General features: G+C 39.8%; 1 protein-coding gene across 1 annotated transcript; it reads left to right on the top strand.

The window, feature by feature from the left end:
* Positions 1-5,190: 5,190 nt before the first annotated feature.
* On the top strand, positions 5,191-15,483 carry ppp5c (protein phosphatase 5, catalytic subunit). The gene is made up of 13 exons (XM_088346180.1): positions 5,191-5,330; positions 7,394-7,635; positions 8,593-8,740; positions 9,055-9,176; positions 9,250-9,315; positions 9,421-9,519; positions 11,077-11,182; positions 11,268-11,410; positions 12,083-12,170; positions 12,259-12,299; positions 12,376-12,554; positions 12,645-12,726; positions 15,169-15,483. Exons 1-13 carry the CDS (start codon positions 5,234-5,236, stop codon positions 15,229-15,231), a joined length of 1,476 nt encoding a protein of 491 aa, XP_088202306.1. The 5' UTR covers positions 5,191-5,233; the 3' UTR covers positions 15,232-15,483.
* Positions 15,484-16,978: the final 1,495 nt, after the last annotated feature.

Genomic DNA, 16,978 nt, shown 5'->3' with positions numbered 1-16,978 from the left:
CCATGTGCTGTGTGAGTCAGATTCGAGAGAGCTGACCGGGTCATACTCCTCTATGTCACACTAATTCGTAAAACTCCTGAAAGCCTCCTCATTAATGAAGCAAAACCGCAAACTGTTAAATCAAAAGTTGCTTTTTTTTTCTGGGCGCCATACTCATTAGTCTGGCCACTGGAGCTCTGGCTCTGAAAATCAAGACTCTCTTAACTCAGGTTGCTTTATGTTTTTGGAAAACAACATAGTGCAAGGTAATAGTGGGCCACATATACAGCAACGTATGTATATGCAGTGTCTGAAACTCATGACAAAAAGTAATTGGACACCCGGACAGACAACTCTGAAAAGTTGCCTGCCCTATTTTTCACAACTTGAAACACAATAAGATGACTAATCGCAAAAAAAAAACAAAAAACACTTGTGCAACGTATTAAGGATTGATAATCAGAAGATATAACAGAACAACACTTCAAAATTAAGTTAATTATAAATTTACTCAAAATATTTAGTGCATGTATATGACATGGCTGTTTTCCATCTGCCATCAGTATGTACCTGTATTTACTCATCTTCATTCATGCAATGTTTACGTTGCTTCGTCTGCTACAAGCCAAGTGAACTCCTCTTTCCACGATGCTTTTAATGTACGTTTATGTTTTGTAGCGTCATCCATTTTGTTAGCTTCTTTTGAATATTTCTTCTGGGGCAGAGGATTCGGCTTGATTCCCAACCACTTCTCCATTGTTCCTGTGTTCTCTGTGTGTCTACTTTGGAAAATGATATGCAAATGCACGACCTTATAACGCTTGGGAAAGTCCGGAAGCACAAAGTTATTGGATGCCGGCTTCTGATTGGCTGCCGAGTATGCAAATTGCCAAACGAACCGAAATTTCCAAACCGAACGAGCATTTCGAAATCGGAATAAAGCAAACGTTTGTAGCATTCCATCCTGTCCAAAAAATAATTTATTTGTTTGGTTTTTTTTTTCTTGAAAAAGTTGTCGGCCACCCGGGAGGAGAAGACGTACGCCTGACGTAAAAGATGCACACCCCGGGCATCCGGGCAAACGTTATTTCAGGAAATATATAACAAAGGAAATAGTTACAGAATAAATAGATTAAAATATGATGAGGACAAGGCACAGACTTACCATGAGAGAAGTAACCTGAGGTAGGGCTATCTATCTATCTATCTATCTATCTATCTATCTATCTATCTATCTATCTATCTATCTATCTATCTATCTATGGTATCTATCTATCCATCTATGGTATCTATCTATCTATCTATCTATGGTATCTATCTATCTATCTATGGTATCTACCTATCTATCTATCTATCTATGGTATCTATCTATCTATCTATCCATCCATCCATCCATCCATCCATCCATCCATCCATCCATCTATTTATCTATCTATCTATCTATCTACCCTGGTCACATCCCTCGAAAGGGGTGAGCAACAGCAAGACAAACACATACAAAAACAAAGAAAATAAAAATGGGAAAAAGTAGAAAAACATACAGACAAAAAATGTTGGACCATGGCCAAATAAAGGTAATTCTGATTCTGTTACCAGTGCCTGAAACAATCCGGATTAAGGACGAAATAGGCAAGACGAGATGAATCAAACAAAACAAAGTTTTTTTCTCCTGTAACAAAATTTGAAATGATCAAAAAATGACTAAAATATGAGAAAACTGTATAAGTTGCCAAGTACGCATACAAAACTCTTTGCGCTGATCAGTAACAAAACAGTGGCCCTCAGCTTCTAAAATGGTGGCGATACCTGCTTCAAAGGTTGCACTGATTTTAGGTCCATTCCGACAGTCTACCCGAAAACCTTATGTCCCTGACATTTTGAAAATAGTCCACGCATGCATGTATTTGCTTACTTGTATGTACACCTGCGTTTTGTTTGTCCGCTTCACTCTGACATCTGTGGAGGCTGCAAGGCTACCTGCTGCGTTCAGATGGCAGGAAACTTCCCGAGCAACATCCTTAAGTCCGGAGGCGCCTAGGAGAAGTCAAAAATTGACATAAAGAACACGCACTTTTTGGTGATTGTTCTCAGGCTTGGTTTTCTGTTGTTGTTTTAATGGTATTTTCTAGCATTACAAAGCATATAATTACTCTAAATTAGGAATATAAGCAAACATTTCACAAGGCGGTTGAAACGAGCATATTTCACTGTCGCGGTTTAGTTCAGATTGTGATTTATTCAAGTCATGTTTATTTGTATAGCCCTTAATCACAAAGAGTCTCAGACCACAGATTATTGCAAACCATAGACTATTATGACATCATCCCCCGATCTAAAAGCTACATGAGGGCAAATAATACACAGATACGCAGATATTGTCAACATAAAATATAGGTTATTTATATGCTATAGAAAAGAAGTGTGTTTTAAGCTTGGATTTAAACATTTCCACTGAGGTTGCAGATCGAATCTCAGGGGGAAGAGTATTCCACAGCACCAAGGCTCCCAATGGAAAACACTATAGGATTTCTTCTTGGTTCTTGGGATCAAAGTGAAGGCTCCGTTACGGAACATAGGGGGAAATTAAGTCTGAAAGATATGAGGGAGCAAGTCCATGCATGATTTTGTATACTACCAACAGAACCTTAAAATTAAAATTGATTTTGGACTTCGGGAGACCGGAGAGTAGTGCGTTAGTCATCGAGACGGGAGGTAACAAATGCGTGAATTATAATGTCTGCATCTGACTGAGACAGCATAGAGGGAATTTTAGTAATGTTGCGAAGATGGAAAAAAGCTGTTCTAGTAATATTCTTAACGTGTGTCAGAAAGGACAGATTGGTGTCAAATATGACACCTAAATTTTTGACTGAGTCACTCTGGGTGATTTTACATTTGTCAATGTTCAGAGCCGTTTTTGAGAACAAGTCACGGCATTTAGATGGACCAATATCCAACATTTCGGTCTTTTCAGAGTTAAGGCACAAGAAGTTCAGTGAAATCCATTCTTTTATCTCAGTGTCCCAGTTATTAATTAGTTAGTTATTTTTGACAGGGGGGATAAATGATGTTCTTTGTGTCTATAAAGTCTTTGTTTTGAACTAAATAGGCCAAGAGTCGGCTCTCAATATTGGATTTTTTTTTCAGACAGTATTAACAGTAAACATTTGTAAGTGTTCTTTGGTGTTTCGTTATCTGGTGTTAATTCAAAATGCCGTATGCTTAGCTTATTTGCTTTAGGTACTTGGTTCGATAACGTTTGGTGAAGGTTTACAGTGAAATACACCACTACTGTAACACAGAATTATCTTAATTGTCATTGATAATAAGTTTAAAACGACATTAGACGTGGCACCCTTTGATAAACATATAATAAAAGATTTCAAAGAAGAAATAAGATATAATATATCCGCAGTGGTTAGCGCGTGTGCGGCACAGTTCTGAGGTCGTGGGAACCTCCTTGCGTGGGTTCAAATCCAGCTCCCGGCCTTACTGTGCGGAGTTTGTATGTTCTCCCCGTGCTTGCGTGGGTTTCCTCCGGGCACTCCGGTTTCCTCCCACATCCCAAAAACATGCATTTCAGGTGAATTTGCCGGTCCAAATTGTCCCTAGGTGTGAATGAGCGAGTGAGTTGTCTGTCCCTGTGTGCCCTGCAATTGGCTGGCAACCAGTTCAGGGTGTCCCCTGCCCACTGCCCAATGATTCCTGGGATGGGCTCCAGCACCCCTGCGACCCTACTGAGGATAAGCGGTGCAGCTGATGAGATGAGATATCAGGTTAAAATATCAGGATGGAGAGGCAATATTCGCCAAGTAGTGCTTGTAGACGGACTTAAGCTGTAAGTGCAATTAAAAATAAGCAATGCTTTTAGCAGCAACATTATACAAAAAAGAATGGCGAATAATAAAAAGCAATACCAATTTCCTTTTTCTAATTTGCGTCCTATGGTAGTGCAACACATTACCTGTTTGGTAGTACTCAGTGGCTTTAAATAATGAAACATTTCCAGGCCTATAGCATACCTGTCAAGCTGTACATTTTTGCCGTACAAAGTACGTTTATTTTGCATTTTAAGACGTGTACGGAGTACAAGAAAATCTGTACGGAAAAACGCAAATTTGTCAAATATGGGTATACACCGACTATCACAAAACGGCAAATCAATCAAGTCAAACGAGTTCGCCGCGGTAGCCTCTATCTCGGCATCATTTTTTTTTTCGATGCAAACGAAGCGAACGGTTTGATGCTACTGTGCGCATGCGTCTGCCGCCTGGGGATTTCCCATCATGCATCATTCCGATCACACGTGATCAAAGCAAAAGCAGAGCAGTAGGCCTACATTACAACATAGTTTTGAATTTTCTTTGGAGGCAATCATCGAGTCGCAATTAAAACGCCGTAAGTCATTCTGATCTGAAAACAACAAGCGAGGTTGATTGAGTAAATTTGAAATACATGTGGTCTTAAAAAACATCGGATTTCATGTGGTAGTTGTGTAGTGAAAGGAAGTCCGTCTCTTTTTAGAGAACCGGCTTTGTCGGCTCAACTCATTAAAGAGAGCCTCTCAAACGGCTCACTTGCTTTGATGCATAATATTACGAATTATTATGTTGTATAAATAAGTTAAGAAAAAAAGGAAGTATAAAAGGAGAAAATGAAAAAAGACAGGTTTGTGGTTATCCCTCTAATCAGTATATTACCAACAATAATTGAATGCAGAAAATGAATGAATAATTTGAATAAGAAAATGTATTATTCTTCTTAATTATACTTGCATGTATTTTTCCTTCTACAGTGGACATCCAAGCTACTTAATTTTTGAACCTTTTTTATTTTGTATTTTCTAAGGGAAAATACGACAGTTTGTTAGGGCATGGAGCCCTGGAGTTTGACAGGTATGCAATAGTGCTCCCTGCTGGTTTATAATCGGAAACGCGAATTTAAAATATCGGTAGCTTGAAATTTTCAATTCAATTGATTGTTTTTATTTTCAACATAGGCATTACTTTCAAAATAATTACATAGAAGAAAAAACCTTACCTGTTTTCTTCGTTATGATTTCGTACTGTAGAGATTTGCGTGTGCAATGTTAACAAACACTTTGTTTTTGTTTTACGTTGAATTTTAGTTAAGTTGTTTTGTTACATTTTTTAGTTTCTTTAACGTGTCGAAAAACACACTTTAAAAAGAAATGTTCGTTCTTTTATCGAGCAAGTTATCACAACTTTACGACCAAGTTCGCGACACTTCGTCAATGGCGTTTGCGACAGAATACGGCAGCGTGGAGAAGATGGCGGAGGGAGTAAACGATGCCGAGCTACTCAAGGAGAAGGCCAATAAATACTTTAAAGGTGAGCTGGCAGCTCTGTCAAGTTGGCGACCCGTTTTGTTTTGTGAACCCAGACAAAAGTGTCCTTATCGGTCGGGCCGGGCGATGAAACTTTGGTGACTAGGCGGTCCCGTATAGAGCCCCACGTTAAAGTGAAGCTAGGCTAGCAAAGCATGCTAACGCGTGAAGCCCATTCATTGGACTCTTGAAAGCGGTTAGCATAATCTGCTAGCTTCGGCTAACGGCGTTTTAAACCGCGTGAGTCTGAGTCATTGTCCCGTGCAAGTTAAGTTCCCTTCGCTGTCACTTTGTCCGATTTTCTTGTTTAGCTAAATGGCTTACTTTTTGGGACATCTTCTTTAAATAAAACTTATCTTGGCGTGGGAAGAAGTTTCTCGAATATTCCGTTAATCAGTGGGAGCTTTATGTATTAAATCAACGTTTAGTTGCTGCCCCTTGTTATTTATGACATCGCAATCTTTGTATTTGTCCACCTAAATGATATTCTCAATTTCATATAATCTAAACAGAAGTGTCACTAGTACCTCGAAATATAAAGTCTTAAGTTGAAGGCTTTCCCCGTGTGAGAAAATGTAACATTGTTTTATTTCTTTATTATTTGTTATTGCAACATCCATGTGCAGTCCCTTCTCAAGGTTTCTTAATTTTCCTCATGTTGAGGTTTTTGAGTTGTTCCTTGCCCTCATGTAGGTTTTAGATCAGGGGATGGTGTCATAATGGTCTGTGGTTTGTAGTAATCTGTGGTCTGCAGCCCTTTGAGACTCTTTGTGATTAAGGGCTGTACAAATAAACTTGACAACAAGATTAGATGTGAGACCCCAGGATAAACATTCTATCAAAATACAAACATTTTATATAATTAAATGAATAGTCTGCGTATACTCAGTATTTACAAAATAGTAGCATACGTTGTAAGTGTATCAGACAATTCTCCAATTACATTATCAGCAACATTTTAGTAAGTACGAATACACATTTATCAATACATTGTTGGTTGGATTCCTTAACCACTTATTGTGGTGTGTCTTGGGCAAGTACAGCCTGGTGGCGCCCATCCCTTTCTAGGACAACATATGTTTCCACCCGGTCTCAAAGTAGGGACCTTTCGAGTGTTATGTAAATGTGCTAACCACTGTTCCACGAAAACACTTCTCTATATACAAGTCAAGTCATGTTTATTTGTGACGCCCTTAATCACAAAGAGTCTCAAAGGGCTGCACAGACCACAGATTATTGCAAACCACAGACTATTATGACACCATCCCCTGATCTAAAACCTACTTGAGGGCAAATATATTATTTTTTTATTCCACTGTCCTGTGTGCTTTTTCAAAGAATAAACTGTCCCTGATAGTAACATGTGACCTGATCTACCGAAATAAGTCACATGAGGCAAATATCATATTTGGGGTTTTGGTTTCAACAGAAAGTAAAATAAATGAGCTTTGAAATGATACCATAGTCAAAGCTTTATGATGATCCATGTGTCTTCTTCTGATCAAAAACCGGAGGACATCACGTTTTAAGTTTTCTATGCTTTTTTTGGGGCGTGATATCATTCAAATGATTTTACAGTTTAAGGGATAGTTTAATTTAAAGTTTAGTTTTAGCAAATTCATTTGTACATATATAAAATAAAAGTAAAATGGTTTTGTTAGTTTGTTCTGGGGCCTTTTATCATAAAGTCTCTCATCAATGAACATGGATTGTTGAATGAGGTACTATATAAAGGATAATTTAGCGACTTAGACCACAACTAGGTCTGGTGGTGTGACACCTTGACTATAAACTGTAGTTAAAATTGTGTCCTAAATATACTGGACCTTACCCTTAGAACATCTGTATTGTCTTTGTTTTATATGAGCGACGATGTAAAAATACATTTAAAAGTTGCTCAAATTCTCTTTTATCTCCGAGCGATATGTGCTCATGAAAAGGAGCCATAGGTTCCCGACCCCTGCCTTAAAGTAATTCTTTGATATATTATTTTTCGCCCCACTATTTTGTTTTGAATAACTGTTGCTTACAAAACCAGCATGATTTCCACTGCCCATTTTTTTGCAGATAAGGACTATGAAAATGCAATCAAGTACTACTCCGAGGCTTTGGAGCTCAATCCATCCAATGCGATCTACTACAGCAACCGTAGTCTGGCGTACCTACGCACAGAGTGCTATGGCTACGCCTTGGCAGATGCCACCAAGGCCCTGGATATTGACAAGAACTACATCAAAGGATATTACCGTCGGGCAACCTCCAATATGGCTTTGGGCAAATTCAAGGCTGCTCTCAAGGATTACGAGACGGTAAGGCTCAATGTAGATGAGGAACCTGTAAAACACCTCCAGCTCCACTCGTAGCTAATCTTCTCACTTTGAAGGAGAGATTATCTGGTAATACTATTGTGATAAGGATTTGTTTAGCATGCAAGTGTTTGTAGCACTGGTATTGGTTCCTTTGGCAAATTTAGAGCAGTGGTGCCTCCACAATTGTTTTTATAGGGGTGGCCAGATGGGGCTACCTAGAATCTTGGGGTGGCACACCAAAATTAAACCCCATTACTGATCCTACAGCAATCTAACAGTATACTGGCAAGAGAGGTTGCCAGTGGGGTGGCCAACAAATTAATGGGAGGGGACGTGGCCACCCCCTATTAGCACCATTAATTAAGAGTAATACAACTAATCTGCTTGAGGACATCAGCTCTTTGATTAAACACTATCTAAAATGTGACTGATTAAAATATATCAATTTGATATACTGTATTTATTGATGTATAACGCACACTCATATATAATGATTCCCATTGCATCCAATGTATGGTGTCCGCAATCTTTTTCTTCTCTTTAATCATTGCACCAATATGCAAATGTGGTTGGTTGGTTCTCGTAACCACACAGGTTGTAGGGGCCCCTTATCTGTGGTGCCTCTTGGGCAAGTACAGCCTGGTGGCATCCCTCCCTCTCCAAGCCAACGTGTTTCCACCCGGTCTCGAACAGGGCACCTTTCGCATGTCAGGCGAATGTGCACTACAGAAACTCTAAAGCCTCGTGTATAACGTGCACCCAAACTTTGAGTTCTTTTTTAGGTTAAAAACAAAATGTGCGTTTTACTTAAGTAAAGACAGTATATTGAGTCAATATTTTGGGGGAAGTTGGATTACTTGTCATTTTTCCCCACCAGGCTGTTCCCCTTGACTGGGTACTCTGCTGTAATAAAATGAAAACCACAGCCACATTTAAATGTGTGTTTTGTGATGACAGGTAGTGCGCGTCAGACCAAATGACAAAGACGCAAAAATGAAGTACCAGGAATGTAATAAGATTGTCAAGCAGAAGGCCTTCGAGAGAGCCATCGCCAGCGACGAAATCAAGAAGTCAGTCGTTGACTCCTTGGACATAGAAAGCATGAGTAAGTAGCAAAATTGCTTTTGAAATGAGACAAGTCTTCCCCTAACACCTGTTACAACGTTGCTCACTTCATAATAAAAAGCATAGGAAAGGCATTGTTATTGCCGTATGTTTGGATTTTATAATGTAGATTTCATAGGAATACACCATGATTACTAATAGCTACAGTACACAGATGTACACATACTGACACAAGGAAATGTAAGAAAAGATTACTACGGTTCACATTTTGGCATGCAAGCTTCAAGTTCGTGTTTGAATTGCAAATTATCTTCATCATCCTACCTCTGAAATTATGCTTTATTCGTATCGCAGCAATCGAGGACGACTACACAGGCCCCAAACTGGAAGACGGCAAAGTCACTCTGAAGTTCATGAATGAAATGATGGACTGGTTTAAAGAGCAGAAGAAATTGCACAGAAAATGCGCGTATCAGGTAGGAAGTCTCTTGCACTAGAAAGTGCTGAGGAAGACAAGCAGATGTGGTTAAGACTGTTCTCTTTTTGCAGATTTTAGTGCAAGTGAAAGACCTTTTATCCAAACTACCAAGTCTTGTTGAAATCGCATTAGAAGAGGTGAGGAGGATCCAACCTAGGAGACTAAAATAATTTGTTATCAACAAGATCCAGCACAGACCAATTTTTCCTCACCCAATTGCCATGTTTTTTTTTTCTTGACAGGCAGAAAAAATAACAATATGTGGCGACACGCACGGGCAGTATTACGATCTACTCAACATTTTCGAGTTGAACGGCCTGCCGTCTGAAAGCAATCCTTATGTATCCTTCTGAACGAAGCTAAAGTCGAGGTGAAGTAGCGGTTTATATTATCTGTACCAACAGAAATTAAGAGCTGCTTATGGCCGTGGTAACCATCAAAACAATAATTTGTAGCCAAGCAATCTCTTGTCTTGGTAGCTCAATTCTAACATTAAATCCTAAGTACTCTCAATTTGCTAACAGTTATCCTTTATCCAATATTTAAACATTATTTTTTCAAGAATATACGTATACAGTATAGCAATACTCACTGGGGTTGGTTCTTTATCCTCTATGGGGAATATTGAGGGTTGGTGTGGACAATTGTATGTTTGTCTCATTGACAACAAATTTTTAGTTTCAAACTTTTAAAAATGGATGTGTGAGTACCAAGTATCAGCATCATCCCATATTTCAAGGTAAAGGCAATTGTAATTGTTATCAATACTGCTGTCCTTTGTTGTGCTTTTGGCTATATGATCAAGAAATACTTTAGGAAGTACTGTATGGCTGTTACAGTGGCTTGCGAAACTATTTGGCCCCCTTGAACTTTGACCTTCTGCCACATTTCAGACTTCAAACATAAAGATGTAAAACTGTGATGTTTTGTGAAGCATCAACAATAAGTGGGACACAATCATGAAAAATTATTCAGCCCCATTGAGTTAATACTTTGTAGCGCCACCTTTTGCTGCGATCACAGCCACAAGTTGCTCGAGGTATGTGTCTTATCAATTTTGCACATTGAGAAACTGATATTTTTGCCCATTCCTCCTTGCAAAACAACTCGAGCTCAGCGAGTTTGGATGGAAAGCGTTCGTGAACAGCTGTTTTCAGTTCTTTCCACAGATTCTCAATTGAATTGATGTCTGGACTTTGATTTGGCCATTCTAACACATTGATATGTTTTTTTGGTGAACCATTCCATTGTAGCTTTTGCTTTATGTTTTGGGTCACTGTCTTGTTGGAAGACAAATCTCCGTCCCAGTCTCAGGTCTTTTGCGGACTCCATCAGGTTTTCTTCAAGAATGGTCCTGTATTTGGCTCCATCCATCTTCCCATCAATTTGAACCATCTTCCCTGTCCCTGTTGAAGAAAAGCAGGCCCAAACCATGATGCTGCCACCACCATGTTTGACTGTGGGGAGGGTGATGAGCTGTGCTGCTTTTACGCCAAACATAATGTGTCCCACTTATTGTTGATGCTTCACAAGACATTACAGTTTTATATCTTTGTTTGAAGTCTGAAATGTGGCAAAAGGTCACAAAGTTCAAGGGGACCAAATAGTTTCGCAAGCCACTGTAACTACCCATCAACATTGTTAAAGTTGGCTCTTTATTATTTAATTTAAAATGTTTTTTTTTTAATGTTTTTACTCTATTGTAAATAATTATAATGTATTCAGATATGGAGGTCTTTTTTGTGGGTCTGGGTGGTTATGTGTTAAAAGTACGCAGAGGAGTCGACCATTTGGGTGGCCAACACCTATTTATGCACATGTAACAAATTATAATATTTCAACACGCTATTACATTTCATTAAGATTTGCAAGAATGTACTTAACTGGGCTAAACTCAGCTGTTCAACGGTGACTTTGTGGACCGCGGCTCTTTTTCACTGGAGGTAATCCTCACCCTTTTCGGCTTCAAGCTTCTCTTCCCTGACAACTTTTACCTGCTTCGAGGTAAGCACTAGGGCTGACTTAGGTGAAGCTGAACCGTTTCCGTTTTTGCCCGGCACAAGGTTCATTTAAAATGTCCAACCCTCAGGTAATCACGAAACCGACAACATGAACCAGATGTACGGCTTTGAAGGCGAGGTGAAAGCCAAGTACACGGCACAGATGTTCCAGCTTTTCAGCGAGGTCTTCCAGTGGCTGCCACTTGCACAGTGCATCAACAACAAAATACTGGTACAGTAAGCTATGTTAAATCCCCGGTGTCTTGTTACATAACAGGGCTGCACGATTTTGGGATAAAACCTAATTGCGATTTTCCAGACGAGTATTGCAATTTCGATGTGATTTTTTGATTTTAAAAGGAAAGTGCATTTTCTGTGGTTGTTTTGATTTTTTTGGGGGTCTTAACCCTTGGATGCATGATCTACCAGTATATACTCTTTCGGGTTCAAGAATTCTATCTATCTATCTACCTTGGTCATATCCCTCAAGAGGGGTGACCGACAGCAAGACAAACACATACAATAACAAAGAAAATAAAAGGGAAAAGTAGCAAAAAACACACACAAAAATTTTTGGACCATGGCCAACCCAATTGCCCAAACACCCAAACAAGTTAGGCACCTCGGCTCCTAAGTTGGTCGCTTTCGTCCCTCCAGATGAAACGGGACACCAGAAAGCGGGCATGTCACTCGGGTCAGGGTGACACAACACACTCTTTTGTTCAACAGCAGGGCCCGACAGCTTTCACTGGTTTACCCCTGCCGCATCATACGGGTGCCCATCCCATCCTTAAGAACGCGTCCACAATCCCCCTATCCTTTCACAACACCTCTCCCCAGCTGGAATTTTCCAAAGTGATATCCTTTAGGTTCCCATTGTGTATTTTCTTCTGTTGTGTCCAAGGTGATGCATGGTGGTCTCTTCAGTGAAGACGGTGTCACCTTGGACGATCTAAGGAAGATAGAAAGAAACCGACAACCTCCAGATTCAGGTGAGGCTTAGCCGATTTTAAACAATTATAATCGTGTTTGAATATGTGATGCTTATCAAGACACATTTTCGATCTCCCTATTTCACAGGTCCTATGTGTGACCTTCTTTGGTCAGACCCTCAGCCTCAGGTCAGCTGTAGTTTCCATGTGTCTCTCACAACGTGGTATTCAGATATCATGGAATGATCATGTTTGTGTGCCGTAGAATGGCCGGTCCATCAGCAAACGGGGGGTGAGCTGCCAATTCGGGCCCGACGTGACTGAGCGCTTTCTCGATCAGAACAAGCTCGACTTCATCATCCGTAGTCACGAAGTTAAGGCGGAGGGCTACGAGGTCACTCACTCAGGAAAGTGCATCACAGTCTTCTCGGCACCCAACTACTGGTGAGTGTCCCTCAGTCAGATTTATTTCACATAGCGCCACTGGGGTCCTTGCGTTGATTCGTTGATTTGGTATTCTTTCTTCTCCCCCAGTGACCAGATGGGAAACAAAGGAGCTTTTATCCACCTCAGGGGGTCTGATCTCAAGCCAGAGTTCCACCAGTTCACTGCTGTGGTCAGTATTGTGAGGGGTAAAACATTGATTGATAAAGCAATATCTAGTCAACATGTGTTGTTTTTACTGTGTTCGATATTCATGTTCAAGCATAAACTAAGGCTTGTGTAACCCAATTTGGCAATAAGGCTGCAACTAACAACTATTTGATTGATAGAGTTGTCACAGACTATTGCAGGCATCGCAAGCTATACATGGCTTTTAGACTAAGTACATCTGGCTTGGAGTTAAAAAGATTATGTGCAGCTATCTACTGTAATATTGCATGCAAAGCCAATATAAACACATACAGAGCTGGGACAATACTGAATATGAAAGAGGGTCCACCCAGTATATAAGGGGACAGTTTCAAGTGCAGTTTACAGTCAAGGTGTCACACCAACAGACCCTGTTTTGGCTGTACATCTCTAAAGAATACTTTAGAAGGAATCTCATTAAACAATGTATTCTCACTTTATAATGAAAACCCACAAAACAAACCGTAAACACCCAAAAACTCAGCACCCAAATGGCGGCGCCCTCTGTTGGCTGCGGCTGCATCGGCTCGCTACAACGGGTCAGGTGTATCGACATTTCGTTCTGTGTACATTGTTACAAAGAATGACAATACAAAGGAAATTATTATTATTATTATTAATTTGATTAGGTGAGCAGTAGTATTGGGCGGATCTATACACACCATGTGCACAGACCTTGTCCAGCAATGTCTGTTAGTAATCCTCATTTGTTGTTGTTTTTATTTATTCTGACCATGCATCACAAGCAGTGCAAGGCTTCCTAAAACATGTAAAAATGGAAAAAAAGATAAATTAGGAAGCTACAAAAAACAGATTTGCAAAATTTTGTAACATTTTTACAAAATTACTTGCTCGAACCTTGTTTTGAAATCATTGTCTAGGACCAAATGAGCCTCAACACTTAGTAACTGCGGGAGGGAGGCACATTTTAAGTGTTATATTTGTTGATATGTGACACAGGCAGTGTTCCCTCTAAGCTGCGCACTGCTCGCACATTATCAGCGCACAAGAAAATCTAGCCAGCGCACAAAAATGAGGGCTCAAAATTACTAATTAAGAAGCGACTTAAGTCAAAGTTACAGTGCATGAAGGTAAAAATACACGGGTTCCCCTAACGTTGTGTCCTAAATGCGGTATTTTGAAGTCAATGTCGAACGAAGTTGTAAAGTTAGTAGAGTTTGTTGAGAAGCGGCTTCTTCGGCCCGGCTCACTAAAAGGAACCGGCTCTTTCGGGTCCTAAACGGCTCTTCGGGTTGTTTTTGCTTCTTTAATCCCAACATGACCAAATATTATGTAAAATTATGCATAAAATGACTTCGAGGAATGGGGGAATAGAACAAAAAAGAAAAAAGTACCAAAATGAAAAAGTAGTGAAAAGCTGAGAAAAAAAGAAACAAAAGGAAGAGAAAAAAAAGATGGAAAAATTTAGAAAAAAAGCCAGAGAAAAAGAAAAGAAAGAAATGTGGGAAAAAAGTTAATAGAGAACAAAAAGAAAAAAGTAACCGCTCGGAAAAAATAAACACAATGAGATTTTTTTTAAAGGAATTTTTAAAAAAGTAAAAAAAAAAACATGGAAAAAAGAAGAAAAAGTTTGTGTTGCATTCAAATAATTTTCAATTATATCAAGTGAATCTTGTTGCCAACATTGTACTTCCACTCAAAAATGTGATTAAATACAGTTCTGTATCTTATAACCGACTAAATAAGCCCCCCAAAATGTTAATATTATGGGACAAAATATGTCAGGAAATAAAAAGAAATGGATATCTTGTGAAAGAATTGTAAGAACAAACGACGTTCGTAGGCCGTACAACCTTTGCAGTAGTACATGAGTCAATTCATTCAAAAGAGAAAAATAATTTTGCATTGCTGGAAACTCAGCATAATGTAACTTGATGTCAAGTTTTGGACATGTTTGATAATTATCTTGCCACACTTGGGATTATGGTTGCTCACTGTTGTTTCAAGCGTTGCTCACCGACTTTGTGTGAACGTTCAGACCTGTGGAAAATTAGAGGGAACATTGGACACAGGCTCTTTATTAGTCTTAAATTGTATCTAGTTATCAAATGTAATACAGTGGAATCAAATGTGCTGAAGAATTAGCTCCTGTCAGGAGTGTTTTAGTGATTTTGTAGAATTTTGTCTCAAAATATATGGTGTGGCTCTATATGGTTGTGTTACCGTTCGAGACCGACGCATGAGCGACTCGCAGAAGTGATTGTAATCAAGTGAGATGCCTCACTCTGTTGGAAAAATGTCTTTAGACTATCGCATGAATTCACGGAATTCATTGTCACCTACTTCTATGATTTGATTTTTGTCGCCGTCGATAAAATGTTGCAGCCCTATTAAACAATCAAATGTTCTATCAAGAATTGCAATGGATTCTTACAGTTGACTCATTCCACATTTTGTCTTCCAGCCTCATCCAAATGTCAAGCCCATGGCGTACGCTAACACGCTAATGCAGATGGGAATGATGTAGATCCCGGAGCTAACCGGTGCGGCGATCCACCGGAAGCGTCACACTTGACTCCTTTCAGTGCTCCCCGACTCCCAATCGGGCGTCAGGGATGGGATCCCCCTCTCTGTATGAGGGAGATCCTCTTAGACACCCTCGCCTGGTCGACAAGGTCTCTTCCAAATAGGAAAACAATTCCACCGTCTGCTCGCCTCGTACACAAATCCAACACTCAGAATCCCGGATGTGTCTCCCAAGATTTTTTTTTTTTTTTTTTTTTTTTTTTTTAGATGGATCATCTCTCCGGTCCATACCAAAGATCTGTATCTGAATGATAGTCAGGGTTGCACTCTTCAATTAGGCTTTTCAATTAACCCCAAATGGGACCACACCTCACAGATATTGTTGCTTTTCCATTACAACGGGATAAAAAGGGGCAGGGGTTGGGGCTGGTTCAAGGACTCTAATGCACAGAAGCTTTCTCATCCTGACTAAAAATCTATCAGATTTAAGTCGGCAAGATAAAGTAGCCGCCATCATAACCAAACAACAAACAAATTATGTATGTTATGTTTCATAGTGCAGTAAAGTTCCTTGCGGCAGCACTGTTGGACAATCAGATGACATGGCCCCAAATGAGCTGCATTTTAGAGCCACACTGGGACGGTTCTGAAAAGCAGTTGTATAGTAACTGCGCGGCCACAAAAAAAGTAATGGAAAAGTGACCACCTGACGCCAAGTGAGGTTGTTTCGATGCAGAACGGGGATAATGGAAAAGTACTCGAAGTTTAGAGCGAGCACAGCCAAGATGGTTTTAGTCCGGCCTTTCCATTCATGTCTCCGAAGTAAGTATTTTTTTCCACGTATTACATTTCAGGTCTGCGAGATCTCCGTACAAGTTGTGATCCCAGCTAGAAAAGAGACTGACTCTGGGTTCACACCGAGGTGCTGTTTGCCATTTGTGACGTGTTAGCTAGCCTAGAAGGGACGTGGTTAACGTGTAATTTGCACTGCTGCTTCTTGCGGAGGAAGATACTGCTGCTCCCCCTCCTCTTTTCAACCTGGGCAGAATGTCCAGGACTAAACCCCTTAGAGTTGTGGATTACCCAAGTAACACACACAGAAAACGTCCAAAATGTATTCCTGTCTTGAAAACGCACAGCCGCATTGTCTCTTGACCCTCTCTTTTTAGGTAAAGAAATACACTGATGTGTATGTATATATACTGTATCATTTATTGAGATTTCATGTCATGTTTGGAGGGGGGGAATGAATAAAATAGCAGTTCTGATATTTTATAAATGTGTTTTCTCGTGACTCTAGCTGGGAACGTGTGTGTGCATGCTGTTCACGGGCGTTAAAGTACAGCCATGTTAACTTATTAAGTTGCTGTGATAAAATTAATGATTTTACATTAATGACTTTGAAAGTAGCCTTGTTCACACATATAAATATTTAATGTTTGTTTACAGACTTCAAGTCATGTTTATTTGTGATGCCCTTAATCAAAGAGTCTCAAAGGGCTGCACAGAACACAGATTATTGCAAACCACAGACTATTATGACACAATCCCCTGATCTAAAACCGACATGAGGGCAAATAATACACATTGTCAACATAAAATATAGGTTATTCGTATGTTATAGAATAGAAGTGTGTTTTAAGCTTAGATTTAAACATTTCCACTGAGGTTGCAGATCGAATCCCGGGGGGAAGCGCATTCCACAGCACCGGTGCCTGAATGGAGAACGCTCTTGAACCTGCGCTTTT

Source organism: Urocampus carinirostris, chromosome 10 (genome assembly GCF_059441175.1).
Source record: "Urocampus carinirostris isolate Australia breed hairy pipefish chromosome 10, RoL_Ucar_1.0, whole genome shotgun sequence".
NCBI classification, from domain to species: Eukaryota; Metazoa; Chordata; class Actinopteri; order Syngnathiformes; family Syngnathidae; genus Urocampus; species Urocampus carinirostris.
Note: the sequence above shows the minus strand (reverse complement) of the source record. Positions and strands in the feature narration are given on the sequence as shown.